Here is a 20453-nt window from a genome sequence, read left to right on the forward strand (position 1 = left end):
CTTTCAAGTCATCCAGATCCCACACTCAACAGTCTCCAATCCACCTGACCGTGATGGGGGATATCGGAAGCAGCTTGATGAGCGAGAGGGGATACGACAGCGATGCCCAGTACCTCGCAACCCCAAAATACAGTGACCGCATGGAACGATCCCCGACAAGCCGCCCCTTTCGCAGACTGGAGTTGAGTGAAGTACTTGAGCAGAGGCCTGAGCTGTTAGATCCTGTGTTCCGGGCAGCAGCATTCAACGACATTCCCGAAAGCGAATCTGAGTCTCCCTTTGGGCTGCGCTATATCCCTACCCTACATGGTAGTCTGAGCGGAGCTCGAAATGCCTCTCATGTGAGCGGCACCGGGTACAACAATGGAGCAAGACCTGCAACTTCCCCCGGCGAGGAACCGATCACTCTCAGCGCTGGGATGCAACCCGCCGCGACGAGATCTATCGACACCCTGACAATCGTCACCCCGAATTCTGCTGCAAATATTCTGGAGCCACTCCCGTCCATCGAGATTCCTGCAGGTATCAATAGCCAGACCCTCATGGCCGACTGGATCCAGTTCTTGAGGACGAACCGCCAGATCCGAGGCACGACCTCGGCATCACTGTCAGATCATAGTCCGGATCTTGTCGTTCCGAAAAGACGAGAGTCATTTCCCTCTGACCAGTCGTTGGTCGAAAACCGGCCACTGCACCTGGATGAGCTCCGCATTTCCCATATCCTGGCACCACGATCTATCTCTTCGGGAACACACTCGGGCAACACGTCCATCACAGCAGGACGTACCCACACAAACAGATATGCGTTGTTAACCGCAGAGGATTCTCAGTCGCGCCAGAAAACAGCAACAACGGCGGTCTCGGGACCAGATCCCCAGAAACTAGCCGCAATTCGCAAGCGAGATGCATCATCATTCTATTCACGCCAAAGCAGTCTTTTGTCAACGGAGGTGTTCAAGACCCGTTCTGTCAATGCAACAGGTAGCAAGTCGGAAATCCAGACAGGTCGGATCAGTCAGGGCGAGGAGCCTGAGGCTCTTATGAAAAGCAAGTTTGTTGAACAACTTAGCCCCATTACAAATGACTCTGAGCCCTCCCGCTCTCCCATTGATGAGCTAGAATCGTCCCCTCGTCAAGTCAGCATCGGTTGGATGACCAACGGTCGACGTACAGGGTATGGCTACACAATGGTCTCTAAAGCTGAAGAAGCTGTCCTTAGCAATGATACCCCTCTCCAAATCCAGGACCCAATCGAGCGGCCATCACTGACAAATGCTGACGATGAGAATATCAAGTCGACTGAAGTCGACTGTTCTATTGCGATTGACCCTGCTTCGGAAGAGTCAAAGATGTTGGTTCCTCTCGAACAGCCTATCACTATCGTTGACCGCCGACATCCTCCTGGAGATCCAGCTAAGGGGCCCGAGGATGGCAATGATACCACTGAATCGATCAAGGAAGACATTTCATGGTGGGAGAAGCTAAGGGGCCGACCCATGAGCATCCAGCCCCGGCCGCGCAAAGCCAAGGAAGATGTTCATCATGGACGCAAGACATGGGTCCTTGACAGGGGACAAGGCTCTTCGATCCTTGAAGAGCTATCAGAGCACCCTCAAGTCGAAGGTTCCACCGCAAACACCCAGGCCCTTCCATTCAACGGCCCTCCAGTCGGTATTCCGCATGGCTACATTCCTTCCCCTCCAGTTCCGTCTCGAAACGGGCGCTGGTCGTGGCGGGTTTCTAAATACAAGGAGACCAAGAGAGAAACCAAGAGATTCTCGAATGGACGCCAGGAGAATTCGGATGCTTCTTCTGGTCCATCGTTCCACGACTGTGCATCAACTGGACTTGGCCGGGCCAATTCGACGAGGAGCAATGCCGAAGATTTGGCGAGTATGTATCAGACGGAGTGTCTTGGTTCCATGCCTGGAGCTTTTGAGGGGAGTTCGTGGGCCGGGCGGGCGTGAGTGTTAAACTGTCTCTGTTAGCCTATAACTAATTATTATTACCGAGAGCAATCAAATAATCAATATTCTATTAGCCTATTAGAGCCTAGCTAGTAGCTCTTTTCCCCTCAACATGTAATGTACGTCCACTGGTGGGAAGGCTCGTAGTCGTCAGCATACTCTTCCTCCATCTCCGTCGTCCCCACAGCCTCGATCACGAACGCCTGCTTCTCTCAGGTTTAGAGTCGATCTCAAGTGATAGTTCCCCAGGGTCTAGTCTACAGCTGACTCTACTTAATTAATGTGGAATAAGATATTTTTTAAAGCAAGCCTCGTCAACCCCATCTACATAATGATCGCCGAGTACAGCTTGAGAATCCTCCGTAGTAGTAACATCCATATAACTAGTGTCTTGACTAGCCTATGCGTTGGTTTGGGCAGTTTCCCATCTTAATATTGAGAGCAAAAGTTCTAAATGGATGTAGTTGTGGCGAATGAACGAAACATGTCATTAATCGTACAGTGGTATTCGGCAGAGAGTAATTGAAGAAGGATCAACCAACAGACACTCCCTCTTAAATGAAACAAAGCTTCTTCTTCTTCTTCTTCTTCTTCTTCTTCTTCATAACAGCAGAAGAACCCCTTACCGGCGCTGTCGCTTATTGCTCTTGTCACTGACGCCGCTAAGCACACTAGCAGACCGTTTATGAGCGCCATCAGGATCCATCGCCTGCGTATCCTTGGCCTCATCATCTTGTCCCTTATCCGCATTGCCACCCGTAACACCAGCCCCCGCATCGTCAGTCTCGGTCTTAACCTCTGGGTTTTTAGAATCCGACACAATCCCAGCCGCCTCGTTGGCCTTGCGCTCCCGCTCAGCCTTGGCGGCTTCGAGGACGCGGATCTCGCTTTCCACCTTCTCGGAGACCTTGCGCGCATCGAGCAGCAAATTGACGGAGTGGATGAGCTTCTCGAAATCCCTGCAGACTCGCTCTGTGGGCATCATCAGGCGCACGGGCACCTCCAGCTCTGCCAGCGCGGCGGCCAGCTTTTGCGTTTGCACATTGGACTTGGCCTGCGTGAGTTTCTGGGCGCGGTCGCTGCGGAATTGCACGCCGGCCTGCACGCGTTCGTGGTGCTGCACGCCGTACCGGGCTTCTTCGGCGGGGGTGAGCGTGCGCACGGTAAGTTGCTGTGCTTCGCGGGCGGCTGCGGCTGCGCCCTTCTTGTGTGGGATAGAGGCGGGCGTGACACCGGGTGTCTCGCCGCGACCCTGTGTTGGAGTCTGGCCCGCGGGACTGGGGAGAGCGCCGTCCACGCCCAATAGGGAGCGGCGCTTCTTGCTTTTGTCGGCCTGCAGCAGAGTCTGCAGGAGCTGCGAGAGCCCCGCACTGGACTGATACATGGTGGTGTTGCCGACGCTGATGGGTACCTCGAGACGCGAGTACAGCTCGCGGCGCTCGGTGACGAAGTTCTGTTCGTTCGAGGTGATGCGCTTCAGCTCTTCCAGCAACATGGCTTCCTCGCGCACTTCGTCAGCCGTGCGGTCCAGCTGCAGCGCCGCGAGTTGTTTGCGGTCTCGCTCGCGCTCCGGGTCGAACTTGAGCATCTTCTCGTGCAGCTCGAACTCGAGCTCTGACATCTCGGATGGTGGGTGCTCGAGGGCGAGCATGTGTGCCGCCACCTGGTAGTATCGTGCTTTCATCTGCTCCATGGTCCGGTACTGCTTGGCGGGAACCAGCGCGCTGGCATCCGGTTCCGTGTCCATTGGCGGCTGGTAATCGTAGCGATCTGCAATAATCACCCATCGCAAATCGTATTCGGAAGCCAGTTCCATCAAATAGTCTGTCTCTTCGCGCGTCCAGTCGTCGTGCTTTAGATGTCGGTTGTACTCGTCATCGGTGTATGGACGCGGTAGGCGCGCCTGGACGTTGTACTTGGCGAACGCGTATTCCTGCTCCTGTGGCTTGGGATGTGCTGTCTCCTGGTCGTCTTTCCCTTCTTCTTTGGTCTCGTCAACTTCCATCTGCGATTCTCCGGGTGCTGGTGGTTTTGTCGATTCGTGTTTTCGTTGCCAGTGTTGTAGAACCAGCCCGTCAGACCGCGCACCGTTCGTAAAGGGCGTCATGCGCCTAGAAGGGTCAAGTGTAAGCTGATATTCGATCATCTGAACTCGATCAACCTACCATGGTCGCACTCGGAGCTTGTTCATCCATTTCGGGCGTCCCTTGTACTTGTTCTCGTTGATGGCGATCGGCGGCGCGCGTTCGCCCAGCAGCGCGTACAGTTCACGAGTAATACCCTCTGGACCGGTGTTAACCTCAGTATATTGCAAGATCAAGTCAATACCAACCTGGTCGTTTCTCTACCACCTTTTGCTTCTTATGCGGCCTGGGCTGCCCCTCCGCCGGCAGGTCCAGCATTTCGCGAACATCGGCGGCCGCCATGATGGCGTTTCCGGTGGGAACGAGAACCGCTTCGGGATGCGACAGCAAGCAAAGAAACCAGGGTAGTCCGGTACGGTAAAATGAGATGGACCGAGCGGAGTTGAGCTGATGGACATGTGCAGAATAGTTGATGGCGACGGAAATTGAAGAAGGGATGAACGGGCCGCCCAACACGGTAGGCGGTGGATCAGTAAGCCAGATCATCTTGTTGACAACTTCAGTCCAGGAGAAGAAGAAGAATACATACACACTTCTGCCAATTGCAGCCATGGCTCTCCGGCATCCGTCGTCATGGCTCGCGTCTCTGACGCTCCTCGCTCTGCTCTCTATCCTCGTCCCCGCCAACGCCCTGTACTTCTACATGGACGGGCGGCAATCCAAGTGTTTCTACGAGGACCTGCCCAAGGACACCCTGGTGGCCGGTAAGGAAATCACCACAACCCAACCCAACACCACTCCAGCAGGAAATAAATACTAATTTCATGATCAATTATGTAGGCACCTTTTCAACAGAGGTGATCAATCCGAACACACACCAATACTCCGTGGACGCAAGCATGAAGGTACTCATCACGGTAGTCGAGACCTTCGACAACGACCACATGATAGTCTCAAAGCGTGACGCCCATTCCGGCCGGCTCACCTTCACCGCGGCGGACTCGGGCCAGCACAAGATCTGCTTCACGCCGGAGACGGACGTCGCCACGGGCGGGTGGCTGTCTGGTCCGGCCGGCGCGGTCAAGTTCACGGTCGACCTGGCTATTGGCGAGACGAGCAAGATCGAGACGGAGGATAAGGATAAGATGAAGGATCTGGTGCAGCGGGTGAAGGATTTGAATTCGAGGTTGCATGATATTCGCCGGGAGCAGGTGTATCAGCGGGTGAGTTTGCTTTTGCCTTTCCAGGGGCTGATTGATGTGCTAAACTCCTTTTCCTTTCTCTCTCTAGGAACGTGAGGCCGAATTCCGCGACCAGTCTGAGACAACCAACTCCCGCGTCGTGCGCTGGGCCCTCATCCAAGTAGCCGTCCTCTCTGCCGCGTGCGCATGGCAGCTCTCGCACCTGCGTTCGTTCTTCATCAAGCAGAAACTGACCTGAGGATGGATTGAATACGTTGATATTGATCAGTGCTTGTTACGTTGTGTTTTCTTTTTATTGGCGAATTAAAGACCGAAGGGGAGGTGTATGTGTATGTGTGTCGTCTCTTGTGGGAAGCATCTAGTGATGTATTTGAACAAGAAAAATGGTGTTGTTGAGTGCTTGGGGCTGCATGGTCAAAGCGATGTCGAGTCGAGTTTGATAATGGATTTAATGACAGCTTTTTCCTGCATAGTTCTTCCTGTCTAGCTCTTGTATTGGGTATGCTTCGAGGTAGGCTGTAGGCTTGACTTGGGTTATCAAAAGCTGGACTCAGTTCTGTGACCTAGGAGCTTTGGACAAGTTGAAAAACGAAAATCCAGACAAGGACAACGCATTATCTATTTTTTACTTGCAAAACTCCGATGTAGAACATGTGTCAATCATCATTCATTATGTTCAATAGTAGCAAGGTCAATAAAATGGTATAGAGGTCAATAAAATGCCGCCAAAATGTAGGTATATGGCTGGAAATGAAAGGTGAAAAAAGGAAGGCCGAAAAGAAATTAAACGTTGGAACGCCAGGCTAGCAAGGCTAGTGAATGGATAGATGTTTTCGTTTGATCGAGTGCTTCAATGCCCCCGTAGGAGGATGATGATGCATCGATCGATGGCAGGATAGGGCAGCCCCAGACGGGAAGGACGAAGAGGTCGTTCGTGAAAAATGAGGGGGTATATATGGTGTATGAAGATCATCAAGTGCATAGGTAAGAGGATGAAAGTGGGTGGATGGGTCTGTCTATGCCACAGCTGCCACCACAGGAACGCCGCTGAACTCGATGATCAGGCGTTCTAGGTCGGAGAGTTTGTATGGTTTCGTCATGTACCCTTTGATCCCGACTTTGGAGGCCCGGTTCAATGCTTCGTCGCTGACATCTGCACTGACGGCAAGGACGGTAGGGGGTGGTGGTGGTGTCCGAAGTGTGTCTTCGGTGGTGTCCAACTCCATCGGCTCGAGGTTGTGGGGTGAAGACTGAAGATGTGTTGAGGTGTTTTCGGAATCAAGAGGTACTAGGCCTCGGTGATCGTCGACCATCTGGAGGATGCGAGCAGTGGCTTCGTACCCGTCCATTTCGGGCATCCAAAGATCCATTAAGACGATGTCGATTGGCTTCACTTCTGTGGGGGAGGGTAGTGTGCTGGATGCTTCATGTTGTTGGTCTGCAGAGACAGCATCTGACTGGGCAGCAGAGCTGGACGCTGAGAAAATATCGTGCACGATTTGGACGGCTTCTTTGCCGTCTGCTGCTTCTAGTACGTCACGGTAGCCGAGCTTCCGCAGCATGCTGACCAGCACACGTCTGTTGATTCTGTTGTCTTCAGCAACAAGGAAACGGAGAGGATATTTTTCTCCAAGCTTCTTGTCGTATGCATCCCGTGAGATTGGGGTCCGGCCGCTTCCACTGCGAGAATGTGACGAAGGTCGTGGGGGTGTTGAGCCTTGAGATGCGGTGTCGTCGCTAGTGCTCGGGGTCGGTTGTTGCAGTTGTTGATATTGAGAGAAGAAAGGAGAAAAAGAGGAGGTAGGTTCCAAAATGCAGCTGCTTGCGCTGCCTTGCCGGAAGAAGTCGCTCATAATGGGTGAACTGATCGTCCTCTCAGATGGAGTGCCGGGACGACTGTGAGCTTCACGCTGGTTCACGGGCACGCGGATCTGAAAGTCCGAGCCGTGGTCTGGACCCGAGGTTGACGAGCGCACGCAGACTAGATCACCTCCCATCTTCCGCGACAGACCCTTGGCCACAAGCAGGCCGAGTCCCAGCCCGTCCTTACTTCGCGTAGTCGAGGCATCCTCACGGGCAAAGGGCTTAAAAAGACTCGGCAAGAATGCTGCGGGAATTCCGGGACCGGTGTCTCGGATGAGTATCAAGACATCGTTTGTTCGACGATCGATCGTTGCATATACCGTGATGGTGCCATTGTTGGTGAATTTGATGGCATTCAGGAAAACACACGATATTAGCTTCGCCAGGTCTCGATCATCAGCGAGCAATGTGTCTGGCAGCGCCGGGTCAACAGACCAATCCACGATTTTAGTGAAGATCTCCCCATTTGAAGATCGTGATCGAATCTCGATTCTCTCGCCAAGCTCAGTTGCGTTGCTCACAGCAGAGTCAGGTCGGCCACCGACATGAAGGGACTCGTTGATCACCAAACGGAGAAGATCACGAAGTTTGGTGAAGCGCAGAGCTGAGCCCTTGATATTCACGTTGATTCCTTCCAGCAAGAGATGAGGAGCGGACCGTCGAACCGCGAGGGATGGGCGAGGATCCACCATGTTGGCCATGACGGCTTCGATCTCGCGGGCCGGTGTAGCATGGACGATCTGATCGCTTTCGTGAACGGCGTTTTTAACTTCTTCACTCCGAGGTGAGAGCTCTGGTCGTGAAATTGAACGGATCCTCTGTTTTCGTGGTGGTCCGGAACTGACATCCAGTGGTTGACTTCGGCGTCGCTTGTATGGATTCACTGCAATATTGTCTCCTGTGATGAAGACGCTTGGCCGGGTCTCGGGAATATCTGTTGGCGTGGCTGATTCTTCCAAGAACTCGCTTTCATGTTCCCGCATGGGCGTTTTGGGGACCTGCATATTGAGATCGTAGGCATGAACGACGTTATCAGCGGCTTCCACTGCACGGCGTGCGCTATCTATAAACACAATCTTAATACTTTAAGCCGGACTTCAATGGCAAAATCACAACGAACCTTGAACCATTTCAATGCCCTCCTTCAGGGTCTGAAAGATCCCACCCGATTTCACCGGGGCCGGGCTCTCCATGGCCTCTCGAACGGTAGCGTGCATCACATCGAGCATACCCACTACCCCCTGCATCGGGGTCCGGAGTTCATGAGACAAGCTTCGTGCATATGGTTTCAGCGGCTGTGCAGTGAACTCGGAGGCCTCATGAAGGGGAACATCTTGTGGATCCTGAACAGTCGACAGGATTGTGGTTGAGGGGTCTGAGATCTCATGTTGCGAGACAGCCTCTCCCGGTAGAAGTCGCTGAACGATCAGGTCCTCGAGCGAGTGCAGGATCATCTGCAAAAAGGACCAAGACAGGTTACGGCTCCGAAGGCCGTCCTTTGTCCACATCAGACCCAGATGCGCCAGGCACTTGCCAGCCGAGAAGAGCGGAATTGCCAAGTATGCTTCGGCAGCAAAGGGCAATTGATCGTCTCCAAAGGAAACCAGCGAGCTCAAATTGTCTGGAATCAAGCAGGGCCGCTCGTGGTCCATATGCAGCAACGGGTTCCCGCCCGCAAAGTATCGGTTGCGCTGCAATCCAACAGTGTCATAGCCGTCATTATAGTAAAACGCCGCACCAAACAGCGAGGGCCGCCGCCCCTGCAGTTCGGCCATGGGCTCACCACCGTGCACTCGCCTCGCCACAAACCCATACTGGGCCTTGCTGATCGATGTGAGATCCTCCATGAGCCGTTTCCAGAACAGCTCCGTGTCCGACGTTCTTAGCCCCTGTTTCAGCGCCACCAGCTGCTCAATGGCGGTCGTCTGAGCACCGTCATTCCAGCGCCTCAACGCATCGAGCGGGGCATCGTCGACGTCGTCTTCGTGTACGGTTCGGCCGTCAGCGGGGATGCATTCGGTCTTGCAGGATGGAAACGACCTGGCGGGCCGTGGGTGCACCGGACTGGAGACATCGGGCTCGGGGGAGTCGGGCATGATCCATGTAGATAGGCGCGGCCTCGGCAGCGATCTCTGAATTATCGAGGCAACAGGCAAACCATGCTTCCCTGTGCGTGTTGGTTAAGGTCGGGGTAGGTCTGAGGAGGACAGTGGGTGTGAGGAGGGCAGTGGGTGTGAGACAGAGTCAACAACGATCGAAGGCTGAGAAACGAGGAGGGGCAGGGGATTTTCCCGATCGGGGCGGTCTAGACTCGACTGAAACAGGAGATCGTGGGTCAGGCCAGGCACCGAGCCGAGAGTAGCAGTTAGTGGGTAGAGGAGGATACTCTCGAAGTATAGAGAATATGGAGAATATTGAGACAAAGGGTTTTGTTTTTCTTCCTTGTTATTCGGGAGAAAAGAAGAGACAAATGTGCGATCGAGGATGCGGAGGTGTAGCACGATCGGCGCATCTAGACCGACCGGGGGGCAAGTACCGGTACCTAGACTGCCACCCATTGTGAGTGTGGGATGATGTATCGGCTACGCCCAACATATCATCTGCACCAGGAGTGCAGGTTATAGTGGGCCAAGGGGCCATATTTATCGGTCCGTTCATATTTCGACCAATTGTCACACAACTGGCTGGTCATATTCATCACTTCGGGTCAGCGCAGGGAAGGTGGAAGTGCAACTACATTCGATATATATATTAGACTGGCTACATTGGGTGCATCAACTCAACAACAGCATAGCTAAAGATGGAAAGACAGTCTAGCACGATACAAATTCTCTATGGGACCTATGAGCTCTGCTACACTGTAGATATACACCGGAATCTGCACAACTATAATAGGCGGTGCGCAGAACAATCAAGCATGTGCCCCCGATGGCCCTCGGCACGAACTATAAACTCAATCCTCGACTCCACCACCACCCCTACGTAGTGGAGCGGGTATATTATTGCACTGTGGCAGAAGAGATGGTTGCCCGACTGCAGGAACTACTCTATCCCATCTAGACACGTACAACACAAAAAAATGACTCCAACACCCTTCAAAATCTCCATCCCAGACTCCCAACTCCAAGCCCTCCACCAAAAACTCTCACACGTCCACTTCCCCAACGAACTCGACAATGCCTCCTGGGATATGGGCGTACCGCTGTCCGAGATCCAGCGCCTGGTGACAGTGTGGCGTGAGCAATTCGACTGGCGGGCCCAGGAGCAGAAACTCAATGCGCAGCTGAATCAGTTTCGAGTGCCTGTTCCTGTCGCCGGATTCGGGGAGCTGGATGTTCATGTTGTGCATCATCGGAGTGGGAATCCGTATGCGGTCCCGTTGCTGTTTATTCATGGGTGTATGTACTGTAACTCTCGGATCTGATAACTAACTATATAATGCACCAAGATGGATAGCTGATGGATTGCTGGTTAGGGCCCGGTAGTTTCCTCGAAGCTACGAAGCTGCTCCCGCTGCTCACGAAAGACGACGGCAGTGGGCCAGTTTTTGATGTCGTGGTGCCTTCGCTGCCTAATTTCGGATTCTCGCAAGGTGTTCAGCAGGTGAGTATAGTATCAATCCCTCTCATCTCGTTTCCTCTGATGACAAAATCAGAGAGGATTCGGGCTGGCCCAATACGCCGAAGCCATGCACGGGGTGATGACAGCTCTAGGCTACGAAGAATACAGTAAGTCTTCTTCTTTTTGACTAGAGAACAGCTACTAACCGCCCCAAAACAGCAATCCAAGGCGGCGACTGGGGCAGCATGATTGCGCGAGCCATGGCGCAGCTCTACGCACCACACATCCAAGCCATCCACCTCAACTTCGTGCCAGTGGCACCGCCCTACCCCTGGCGAAGCCCACTGCTCTTCATGCAGTTCCTGCTCTCAGTCCCATTCTCCGCAAAGGACCGCGGGTTCCTCGCGCGGACAATGCGATACGCAACCAAGGGCAATGGATACATGCGCCAGCAAGAAACCCGGCCGCAGACGCTGGGGTACGGGCTGCACGATAGTCCCGTGGCGCTGCTGGCGTGGATATATGATAAGATGCATTCCTGGTCGGATGCGTATCCCTGGACGGACGAGGAGATCTTGACTTGGGTGAGCGTGTATTATTTCTCGACGGCGGGACCGACGGCCTCGACGAGGATTTATTATGAGGCTTCGGCGCCGAGACTTGAGGCAGGTGTTGAGTCTGGCTCTGACGGCAAGCAGAAGCAAGATGAGCCCTCTGTCAGGAACTACATCTCGTTGGCAGATATCATGACCGCTTGTGCGCCCCGGCAGGTCCGGTTCGCAGTCACCCGGTTCAAGGAGGAGCTGATCCTCCTGCCGTGGACGTGGTCCCGGCAGATTGGGAATGTAGTCCGGGAGACGGAGTATGGGCGCGGCGGACATTTTGCTGCGTGGGAAGTACCGCAGTTGCTGGCGGCGGATCTGAAGGCGTTTCTGGGCAGGGAAGGGCAGGCCTACGGGGCTGTGACGGGGCGGGATGGTTACGCGGGTGAGGAGTCTTGATAAAAGAAATCATTTGATGAGACCAGAGGCTTGTATGGTCGTTATAGGAAGGAAAAAATCAAACTCCAGTCCATCTTCCCAGTCCGGTAGACCGTTTTCTCCCGTGTCACGGCCAGGCGAGGATGGCCGCTCCATCCATCATCACCACCACCAGCTCGAGCCTTTCTCTCTCTAATCTTGTCTCCCCTTCAATAACCGCTTGGTCACCTTGTCCTTCTCTATAATATAGACCTGGGCACCCCAGCCAGAGAGGGCGTCACGGTCGACGGCGCTCAGCAGTGCTTGCGAGATGGTTTCGAAGAGGTCATCGGGCGACTGCACATCAATCAGCATGATAGCTAGTAATAGAAGGGGAGGAAACGTACCAGATCCGGCTCCCACAGACCCTCACAAGTACCGAACAACTGATCGCTTGCCGTCCCGCTGACAATGAAATCCTTGGCAAAGTCAATGCACCCGATACTGTCGAAGCCACAGATAAACGGCTTCCCCGTTGTGTGGTTGATTCCCGCCAGCACGGGGCTGACGAAATACGGACCAAAGCGCTTCTCGTACAGCGACGAGCTGACCAAGTTGGCCAGGGTCTGGGGCGAGATGTTGCGCTCCTCGCGCAGGCGGTACATGTTGACCTTGTAGCGGAAGAGGTCCGAGACGGTATGCACGTCGGTGGCCAGGCCGGTCAGGCTTAGGTAGGTCGAGGGGGCGTAGTTGAAGATCTTGGGGAAATTGTTCGACACTGTCAGGGCTTGCATGCCCAGGCGCAGGTCGCAGGCGATGGCAACGCAGTCCTTGCCCACCATGGCGACGGAGGCACCGCCATCTAATCCAGAGGTTAGTTTGGTTGGTTTGATGATGAGAAGCCGGGGGAAGAAAGGTCTGGCATACTGATGTCGAAGGGAGAGCCCTGATGACGGGAGGTTGTGGTCAGCGCGTGTTCCCTGTGATCGGGGGGGATGGAGCATCCATACCATGATTGTGATTTATTTTGTAGATTCAATCCAGCTGGGAAGGAATATCTGCAGCTATTCCAGGCAAGAAAACAGACAAATGGGAGTCGGAGGGAGGTTGGTTGGGGGTTGGAGGGAGGATGGAGGATGGAGAAGATGGCGGAAAGACAGAGACAAGCTGGAGCTCGGATGGGGATGACGCCCGCACCGCTGCCTACTGGATCTGCCACACCTTCTACTTCCTCCCACCACCACCACCACACGGCATCATCGCGCATCGTTGATCTCTCAGGTTGTACTACAAATCATACGCTCTTTGTTCTATTCTTCACGAAAAAGGCCCACTGTCCCACGATGAGCGCCCACGTCGTGGTGATCGATGCCACGGCCAGGCGGGCGACCATCAAGACCAATCCGGCCAAACACCTGTCAGACATCCTGCAGGAGGCATGCTCCAGGCTGGGATATAACGCGAACCAGTATGGCCTCAAGTGAGTGTCCCTGTCCTTTGGCAATAGATATGTCACTGACCGGGATCCTTTGTTCACGGCAGGCATAACCGTAAACAGCTCGACCTATCACTCTCGTTTCGCCTCTCGGGCCTGAGCTCAGGTGCAAAGCTCGAGCTGGTTCAGCTCTCCCGATCACCTTCGGTGGTCACTGTGGCCCTCCAACTCCCCGAGTCGGAGGCGCGCGGGGCTCCCAACAGCCGCATCCTCGACAAGTTCCCTAGCACAACCACCCTTTGGCTCGTCCTGCGCAAGTTCGAAGCAGGAGTGGCAGGGAGTGGGCCAGCACGGAACCTCACTGCTCGTGGGGTGCCGGCAACTGGTGGTGGGACCGAAACCGGCTCGGGGCGTTTGTTCTATGAGATTCCTGTTCTCCAGATCTTGGAACGCGAGCTATCCAGCTTTACCGATCTTCAGAAATCTCTGGCCCAGCTAGGCTTTAATAATGGCAATGTTCTTATGCGACTCAGCTTCCGGCGAACGGAGGAGCCTCTCGAAGAAGCGATGGTGAAGATTGGCGAGTACTTCAAGGGATTCGAGGATGCTGCGCCTGCCCCAACACAACAGCCGGTGCCTGCTACATCGGCCCAGGAACCCATCGAGATAGCTGTGCAACAGCCTCCCACTGCACAACCAGACCCTTCCCATCTGCCTCCGACTGCAGAGGAGGGGACTGTCCCTCCCGCCGAGGCATCTACTGCTACCACCTCAACGGCTACACGCTCCATCACCGTCTTCTCTCCCCCCACCACAGGCACCCCCTCTTCAGCCCAAATACCCTACAACGAAAACGACTACGTCCCCTCCATCGAACACGCCAAATCTCATCAGCGACTGCTGAGCCAGTCATCCCGCCCGCAGCGCCTCCCAACCGACGCCGAGATCGCCGCCAAGGCCTCAGCCGAGGAGAAAAGACTCTCCAGCATCCGCGAGGTCGACGTGAAAGTGCGGTTCCCAGATCAGAGCCAGATCGTCGCCAAGTTCGGACCCAGCGACACAGGCTCATCGCTGTACGACTTTGTGCGAAGCTGTCTCGCACCCACCTTCGCCAGCGAGAAGTTTCTCCTCAGCATTTTTCTCAACCCTGGCGCATCCCGCGCCTCAAACAAGGCTATCTCCGACTCCAGCCAGGTCCTCCTCATCAAAGACCTGGGTCTTGCCGGTCGTGTGCTGGTCAACTTCTCCTGGACTGATAGCGCGGCGTCATTTGTTCACCAGCGCCGAGACGACCTCTTACGTCCTGAGCTGCGCAGCCAGGCGCGCGAGCTGAAAGTTGAGCAGCCGCCAGATGTCGTGGATGAGCCTTCGTCCTCTGCTGCGCAGGAATCGGCTCCGTCTAGTTCTCACGATGGCAGTAAGCCTGGTGGTGCGCGCAAGACCGGAGGCGTGCCAAAGTGGCTGAAGCTGCCGGGGAAGAAATGAGGATGCCTCCTTCGATAGACAAAGGTCACACCACACCTTCTCCGCGGCGCGTGGCTGCAGAGAATCTTATTCTATCAATACCAACGGACAAGATCCCTTCCTCTACCAAACTCAACCTTATGCTATGGAGGAGGATTATGACTTGACTCCGTTTCACCTTGCATTCGAGGACGTGCATTGCCATGTAGACCTGAACTTGCTTGCTTGTTAAGATAAGATAAATACATTTGTGAGATTAGACGTTGATGCTGGTGTCGTGTACCTGTCTTGTCGTTGGAGACATGGTAAGTTAGCTAGCTAGGGCTACAGCAATAAGAGAGAATATCGCAGGCCTACAAAAAAGTACGAAAATGCGACCTCGACATATGAAATCAAGTAACGGATATGTTTTTTCATTATGAGTTCACCTTCTTCAAAACAACAGCAGGGAATCCCATTTTTGCCATCCTCATCAACGAACAGTCACAACCATACACCCTCCTCATTTCCGACCATAAGCCAGCCATACACAGATATAGCACGCAGGTAGCGTCAAAAAGTATCCATCCAGGCTTCAGCTTGGTGTAAATTTTTCTTTTGTTCCATTCGTACCCGCTGGCGTGATGTGCGCCAGGGGATTGAGTTTCAAGTCGTCACAAATGAAAGAAAAGCGCTCGAGACCGGTTCGGAAAGGAATCTAGTGGGCGCCACCCTGGACACGGCGGGCCTCGGCGATGACGCGCTGCATGTCCTCGACCTTCCGCTTGCCGCGGGTGAAGGTGCCGAGCTGGAGTTGGTGTTAGCTTTTGGTTCGGGTAATTTTGCTTGTTGGTACAGTTGGGGATGGGATGTAGGTTGGTGGGTAGTTCAAAAAGATAGATGCTGGACTGCGGTGTAATGCCAGATAAGAGAGAATAGTATCCGTTGACGAGGATATTGTCACCTCTATCGAGCATGTACACCCAGCGAGAAATCCAGACCACTTGAACCACACCCAACCCACCCACCCAACCGCATCAAACGAGCAGAGACAGCAAGTGAAATGATAGAACGTACCCTCTTCTTAGCGAGCTTACGGGCACGCTTGTCCTGAGCGTTGCGCAGCAGTTCAATGACGCGGCGCTCGTAGGGAGCAAGACCGACGACCTCGCGGGCGATGTCGCGAACGAAGGCACCACGGCGGGAAGACTGGCCCTTGGTGCGGCTGATCTTGTTCTTGGGGGTGTTGAGGGGGGTGGTTTTCTATTGGCAGAAGGAATATGTTAGCCGGGTGGATTCCATTGAATCAGGAGTTACTGGCGGTGGTTCCGGTTCCGGTTCTGGATTCTCTTCTTGTTCGATCGGTGTTGTTGGTCAAGTCAAGTCGTGTGTTGAGGTTAAGTCGAGTGAGTGTGGCCTTGGGATTTTGTTGTAGAAGTTTTGTCCATGTCCCAGTCCAAGTATCCTTCACCTTCCCATTCTTTCTTTCCGCCACACACAAAATACCATCTCTTCCATCGTGATTCAACAATTCACTGTGGAAAATCCGTTCCCAAATCCCCATGAACCACTCGACTCGACCTGAGAGCGACTGACCGATCGACAAGAAGAGACCAGACCCGACTGGACCAGCAGGAAAAAAGAGAGAGAGAGGTCAACGTACCCGGCCGCTGTTAACGCCGACCACGATTCCGGAGCGTTCCTGCGCCATCTCGACGGTTGATGACTGAGGGTGTCGTGGGTGGTTGTCGAAGAGGAAGAAAAACTGAAAGGGCAACCGAGTGACTTATCCACATTTCTTGGCGTTTGGTTGTGCGTAGGCGAGTGCTCAGGGCTAGGGCTGGTCGCGTGACTGATTATGTGATAGCATATCACGTGATACCGAGCAACCCTAAAGGCATCAAAAGAGTTGTTATCATGGCTTCGTTGTATTGGGTCTATGGCATATAGATACTCGGAATAGGTATTGGGTCTGGTAAGAATCACAGCTTTACCATCATCACCCCGTCCAGCGCATCCTCCCAGCTCTCCATCAATGCACCACAGAATAGCTCGAGAGCCGGCACATCCATCGTCTTGTCCAGCAGAGCACGGAGATCCTTCCCGTATCGCTGAGACGAGTCACCCTCCATGACAAGCCCGACCAATACACTCAGAAGTCCTGAGGCAGAAACGCGCATCTTCAGCACTCGCGTGTTGGAGCGGACGCTCTCAAACACTTCTGAGGCAAGAGTAGACAACCGTTCGACTCGCTCCTTGGGGAGTTTGGCGGTCTTCAGTGCCTTCCGAGAAGCCAAGGCCACCAGCTGCGACAAAGCCTTCACTGTTTCGAGAAGATGGAATACGACATGGAGGTATTCCCAGGTCGGCGCTGCAGGGGTACTTGTTTCGACAGCAATGGTTGTGCGAGCAAGCATTGGCGACACCTTGGCCTCGTTGGGAGTCAAGTCCTTTTTCTTGGAATTCAGCCACTCCTCCACCCGACCAAGAGCTCCGTCTGCTTGTTCTGCAGTCAGTGATTTAGACCCAGCCATGAAAGCGGCCACCTGGAGTAATTCCGAATGAATCTCGGCGTTTTCTTTCTCTGTACTCGTTTGTTCGGGCTTGGCATCAGAAAGGGACAAGTCCTTGAATGAGAGCAGATCATCATCGGCAGGTAGAGGCTTTTGAATGGAGATACCCTTCAGGACGCTGAAAAGTCGGTCGGTGACTTGAGTAGATGTCAACCAATCTCCCTAAAGTTCGGTTTATTAGCACATTCGAACTGGAGCCATGGAATGACACCAACTTACACCAGGCAGAGGGCCTAAGCGCATTCGCTCCTCGAAGGTGGGCTTGCCCGGGGCTTCACAATTCATGAAGGCATCAAACTTGCGCTGGTCGAGCACCGGTGAACTGTCCTTGGCTGTATATCGGTCAGCAATGCTCACAAAAAAAATATAAGAGACCAACCAAGATCATCGTAACGGGACATGGGATCTCCCCCAACCAGTCGCTGCATGCGTCGCACATCTAGAGCATACATTCGGCGGCAGACACTGTCTCTCAGGCGTCGCTGAAGTTCAATAGTGTCTTCCGTATTCACATAGCTGCCGTATTCCAAGCCATTCTTTCGGTATTTCATCGTCGTGACGGCCGTGTTACGGTAGAAATTGAGAGCCTGCACAAATGCTGACTGCGGATCAAAGTCCTTGAACTCTGCTCCCTCCTGTGGCGGCGCAGAATGCGGGTGAATGGTAGCAAGACGAGTGAACAAGTTATGAGCTACAGTCTCAAACTGGACTTGCTTGACGGACAGCTTGCTGAACGTCTTCAGGGCGAGCGATCCCGCACCGAGAGTGAGATAAATCCGCACCAGTAGCAGGAGCGCCTGATAGTTGTGAGGCGAGTTGTCAAGAAGGCGTTCCAGGATGCTAGCCGCGCGGATGAGTGCGGTGTTTGAGATCTGAGTTTGTGCCGAGGGTCCGCCGTAAAGCAAACTCATAGCAGCGAGGATACCCAGATCGTCACGGGGCTGGCTTTCAACTGTGGTGGGTGCCGAGCCAGCCTCCGTCTTGGTCATTTCTTCCGATTTCCCTGAATTGGAGACCGTCTCATATAGCTCCAAACAGCGGACAACAAATTCTTCGATTAGCTCCTTCGATACGCCGCTCTCATTTCCTGAGATGTTGAAGCAGTATTCAAGTTTGAGGGCATTGATTTTATGAACGTGATTCGTCTGGTTGAATCGTGAGTTCAAATATCCATGGTGCAAATATAGAGTTCGATGACTTACATTCTCGTCATTGTCCTTACTGTTCAGAGCATATTCCACCATCTTCGATGCCACCGTTTGGTTGACAGAACTCAAAAATCCCCGAAGGTCGCCAAAGACGTAGAGTTTGTGTTTGTGACCGTCAAAGTATGCCTGACAAGCAGACAGCATGTCTTCTGGCTTCATATCGCCGACATCAATTCTCCCCTGGATGAGTTCCAAGCGAACGAGTTGGCCGTTGCGGGACTTGGGGTTGAGCTGGATAAAGTCTTCAACAAACTTGAGGGACTCGGCAGCAAGCCTAGATTATTGTCAAATGTGATCCACAAAATCTTTCTTGGATTCGCGGGCTTACCCTGGGGTTTTGCTGCTACGCACTGCTTGGATCAACACTTCCCAGACCTGCCAATCATCGTGCTTCTGAAGATATTGCTCTGTGTCCACGGGCTCGGGGGCAGTAAGGAGGGTTTTGATGTAGGCAAATGCGTCGTCCCACAGTTTGGCCGCTGCCAAGTTGCTGATCTTGGAAACGACGAAGGTCCAGTCATTTTGAACAATGCGGGATGAAATGCCGACGTTGTCACTGTCCAGAAGTTTCAGAAGCTCAGAATGAAGACCCTGCGATTCGAAAATTTTAACGAGCAAGAGCATCTCCTCCGCTGTTTTAATCGATTTGGGCAAGCTCGATACGTCAACCTATATCCATTCAATCAGTTCCTTATCCCATAGTCTCGTTTTGAGAGCTGAAAGACGGTTTACCGGCTCGACAGGACTATCGGCAGCAGCCTTTGAGATCATGCGGTAGGCCAGGGTTCCGAAGAGCTTGCGGTCCGCATCCGAGCTCGCAGAATCATTTGCAACCAGGTGGCACAGGAAGATGGCCCAGAAATAAAATTTCCGATCCCTAGGAAAGTTCTTCTGAAGACTCATGGCAGCCTTTCAAGAGAGGATTGTCAGCCATCGACTCTTCACTCCTGCACCATGTCTCCTGCTTTTCCTCACCTTCTGCGCCGACTTCCAGTCGTCACCCTCATAGGAATAGTTAAACCACCTTGTTTGGATCTCCAACCCTTGCGGTTGCGCCTTCGCCGCCTTCTCCCACAGGTTGCTCCTTGTCTGTGCTTGACCGTCCATCTTCTGCAGCGTCCGATGGAGCATGTCCAGGGTATCCAGGTCGGTGGTGGGAGGTTCTGCATTGCACAACTCGAGAGTCTCGGCGATCCCACGCTTGTGGTGGGCTTCATCCGCATGACTAAAAAGGACATGTGCTTTCCATGCCTTTGTATAAGAACGTGGTCAGTCAGAGTCAAGTCACGCGCGCCTAGATGGCAATTGGGGAGAGCTCACCCGGAGGAATCGCGTATCCTCGCCCTTCTTCATGCGTTTCTCAATCAGCTGCAGCGCCTGCTTCAGATTCTGGCCGTCAATGGCATCCTGAATCTGGTTGTTGCGGCGGTGAAACACCGCATCATTAGCCGGCGCCATGGCGGGTGTGCTTGACCAGAGCTTCGTTTGCTGTTCACCCCACTAGACCTGGGGTCAACCTGAGGATGAAACCTTCCACTGGGCCACGCACAGCACACAGAGAGGAGAATGCTTTGGTGGGGGATTGTTCTCGGAGCTCTTTTTATTTGGCGGGGATTCGGAGGGAACGGGAAGGCGGTGGAGTGGGCGGTGATATCCTGCAGGCAGTTGTTGTTTTAGTTACTAGGAGCCAGAATGAAAAAGTGCATCATCATATCAAATTCTACTGAAGCTGGTCTTAATATCACGGGCTGGATATACGGATATCAAGAAGAAGGGTAAAATGCGAAGAAAATCAGAGAGATAGTATACATGTTTCAACGCAGTGGCCTCGGGATATTTCGTACATGCCAAAAAAAAAAAACACAAGCTGCAGGAAACAAAAAGAGAAGCCCAAATCATGGCAGTATGTTTGAGTGGCACAAACGGCATATCTTGCCTGACAGCCTCAGCTCGGTACCCAACACAGTCCATGTGCTTCTCCGAGATCAGCCACAAATTGGAAGTGTTGAATGTAGTGGTCATTATTGTAGTCGATTTTGAGGTCTCGTCGTTGGGTAATGTACATCGTTAACCATGGCGTACAGAGAAATATCCACCTCAACTGCTCGAGATGACTTGAGCCTTGATACCACAAGCCACAAGTCCCTTTACTGGGATC

General features: G+C 53.4%; 9 protein-coding genes across 9 annotated transcripts; 4 read left to right on the top strand and 5 right to left on the bottom strand.

Moving 5' to 3' along the window:
* Positions 1–53: 53 nt before the first annotated feature.
* Positions 54–1967, top strand: N7510_007140 (uncharacterized protein; the record flags this gene model as incomplete). The annotated part of the gene is made up of 1 exon (XM_056979065.1): positions 54–1967. One exon carries the CDS (start codon positions 54–56, stop codon positions 1965–1967), a length of 1914 nt encoding a protein of 637 aa, XP_056832108.1.
* A 622-nt stretch (positions 1968–2589) lies between these two features.
* Positions 2590–4597, bottom strand: N7510_007141 (SANT/Myb-like DNA-binding domain-containing protein; the record flags this gene model as incomplete). The annotated part of the gene is made up of 3 exons (XM_056979066.1): positions 2590–4078; positions 4133–4250; positions 4300–4597. 3 exons carry the CDS (start codon positions 4595–4597, stop codon positions 2590–2592), a joined length of 1905 nt encoding a protein of 634 aa, XP_056832109.1.
* Positions 4598–4661: 64 nt separating this feature from the next.
* On the top strand, positions 4662–5491 carry N7510_007142 (p24 family protein; the record flags this gene model as incomplete). The annotated part of the gene is made up of 3 exons (XM_056979067.1): positions 4662–4815; positions 4892–5274; positions 5342–5491. 3 exons carry the CDS (start codon positions 4662–4664, stop codon positions 5489–5491), a joined length of 687 nt encoding a protein of 228 aa, XP_056832110.1.
* A 778-nt stretch (positions 5492–6269) lies between these two features.
* On the bottom strand, positions 6270–9212 carry N7510_007143 (ATP-binding response regulator; the record flags this gene model as incomplete). The annotated part of the gene is made up of 2 exons (XM_056979068.1): positions 6270–8179; positions 8237–9212. The coding sequence occupies 2 exons, from the start codon at positions 9210–9212 to the stop codon at positions 6270–6272; spliced, it is 2886 nt and encodes a 961-aa protein (XP_056832111.1).
* Positions 9213–9296: 84 nt separating this feature from the next.
* N7510_007144 (uncharacterized protein) lies at positions 9297–9674 on the bottom strand (the record flags this gene model as incomplete). The annotated part of the gene is made up of 1 exon (XM_056979069.1): positions 9297–9674. One exon carries the CDS (start codon positions 9672–9674, stop codon positions 9297–9299), a length of 378 nt encoding a protein of 125 aa, XP_056832112.1.
* A 521-nt stretch (positions 9675–10195) lies between these two features.
* N7510_007145 (epoxide hydrolase) lies at positions 10196–11678 on the top strand (the record flags this gene model as incomplete). Its single annotated transcript, XM_056979070.1, has 4 exons — positions 10196–10514; positions 10592–10719; positions 10772–10844; positions 10897–11678. The coding sequence occupies 4 exons, from the start codon at positions 10196–10198 to the stop codon at positions 11676–11678; spliced, it is 1302 nt and encodes a 433-aa protein (XP_056832113.1).
* Positions 11679–11849: 171 nt separating this feature from the next.
* pup3 (proteasome core particle subunit beta 3) lies at positions 11850–12649 on the bottom strand (the record flags this gene model as incomplete). Its single annotated transcript, XM_056979071.1, has 2 exons — positions 11850–11993; positions 12044–12649. The coding sequence occupies 2 exons, from the start codon at positions 12647–12649 to the stop codon at positions 11850–11852; spliced, it is 750 nt and encodes a 249-aa protein (XP_056832114.1).
* Positions 12650–12979: 330 nt separating this feature from the next.
* Positions 12980–14556, top strand: N7510_007147 (putative UBX domain protein; the record flags this gene model as incomplete). Its single annotated transcript, XM_056979072.1, has 2 exons — positions 12980–13116; positions 13179–14556. 2 exons carry the CDS (start codon positions 12980–12982, stop codon positions 14554–14556), a joined length of 1515 nt encoding a protein of 504 aa, XP_056832115.1.
* Positions 14557–15232: 676 nt separating this feature from the next.
* N7510_007148 (Cytoskeleton organization protein (Dec1)) lies at positions 15233–19753 on the bottom strand (the record flags this gene model as incomplete). The annotated part of the gene is made up of 11 exons (XM_056979073.1): positions 15233–15322; positions 15592–15777; positions 16178–16279; positions 16509–17249; positions 17307–17419; positions 17467–18232; positions 18290–18569; positions 18624–18964; positions 19028–19204; positions 19271–19546; positions 19616–19753. 11 exons carry the CDS (start codon positions 19751–19753, stop codon positions 15233–15235), a joined length of 3210 nt encoding a protein of 1069 aa, XP_056832116.1.
* Positions 19754–20453: the final 700 nt, after the last annotated feature.

Source organism: Penicillium lagena, assembly GCF_028827675.1.
Source record: "Penicillium lagena strain IBT 129212 chromosome Unknown utg000005l_segment0_segment0, whole genome shotgun sequence".
Lineage (NCBI taxonomy): Eukaryota > Fungi > Ascomycota > Eurotiomycetes > Eurotiales > Aspergillaceae > Penicillium > Penicillium lagena.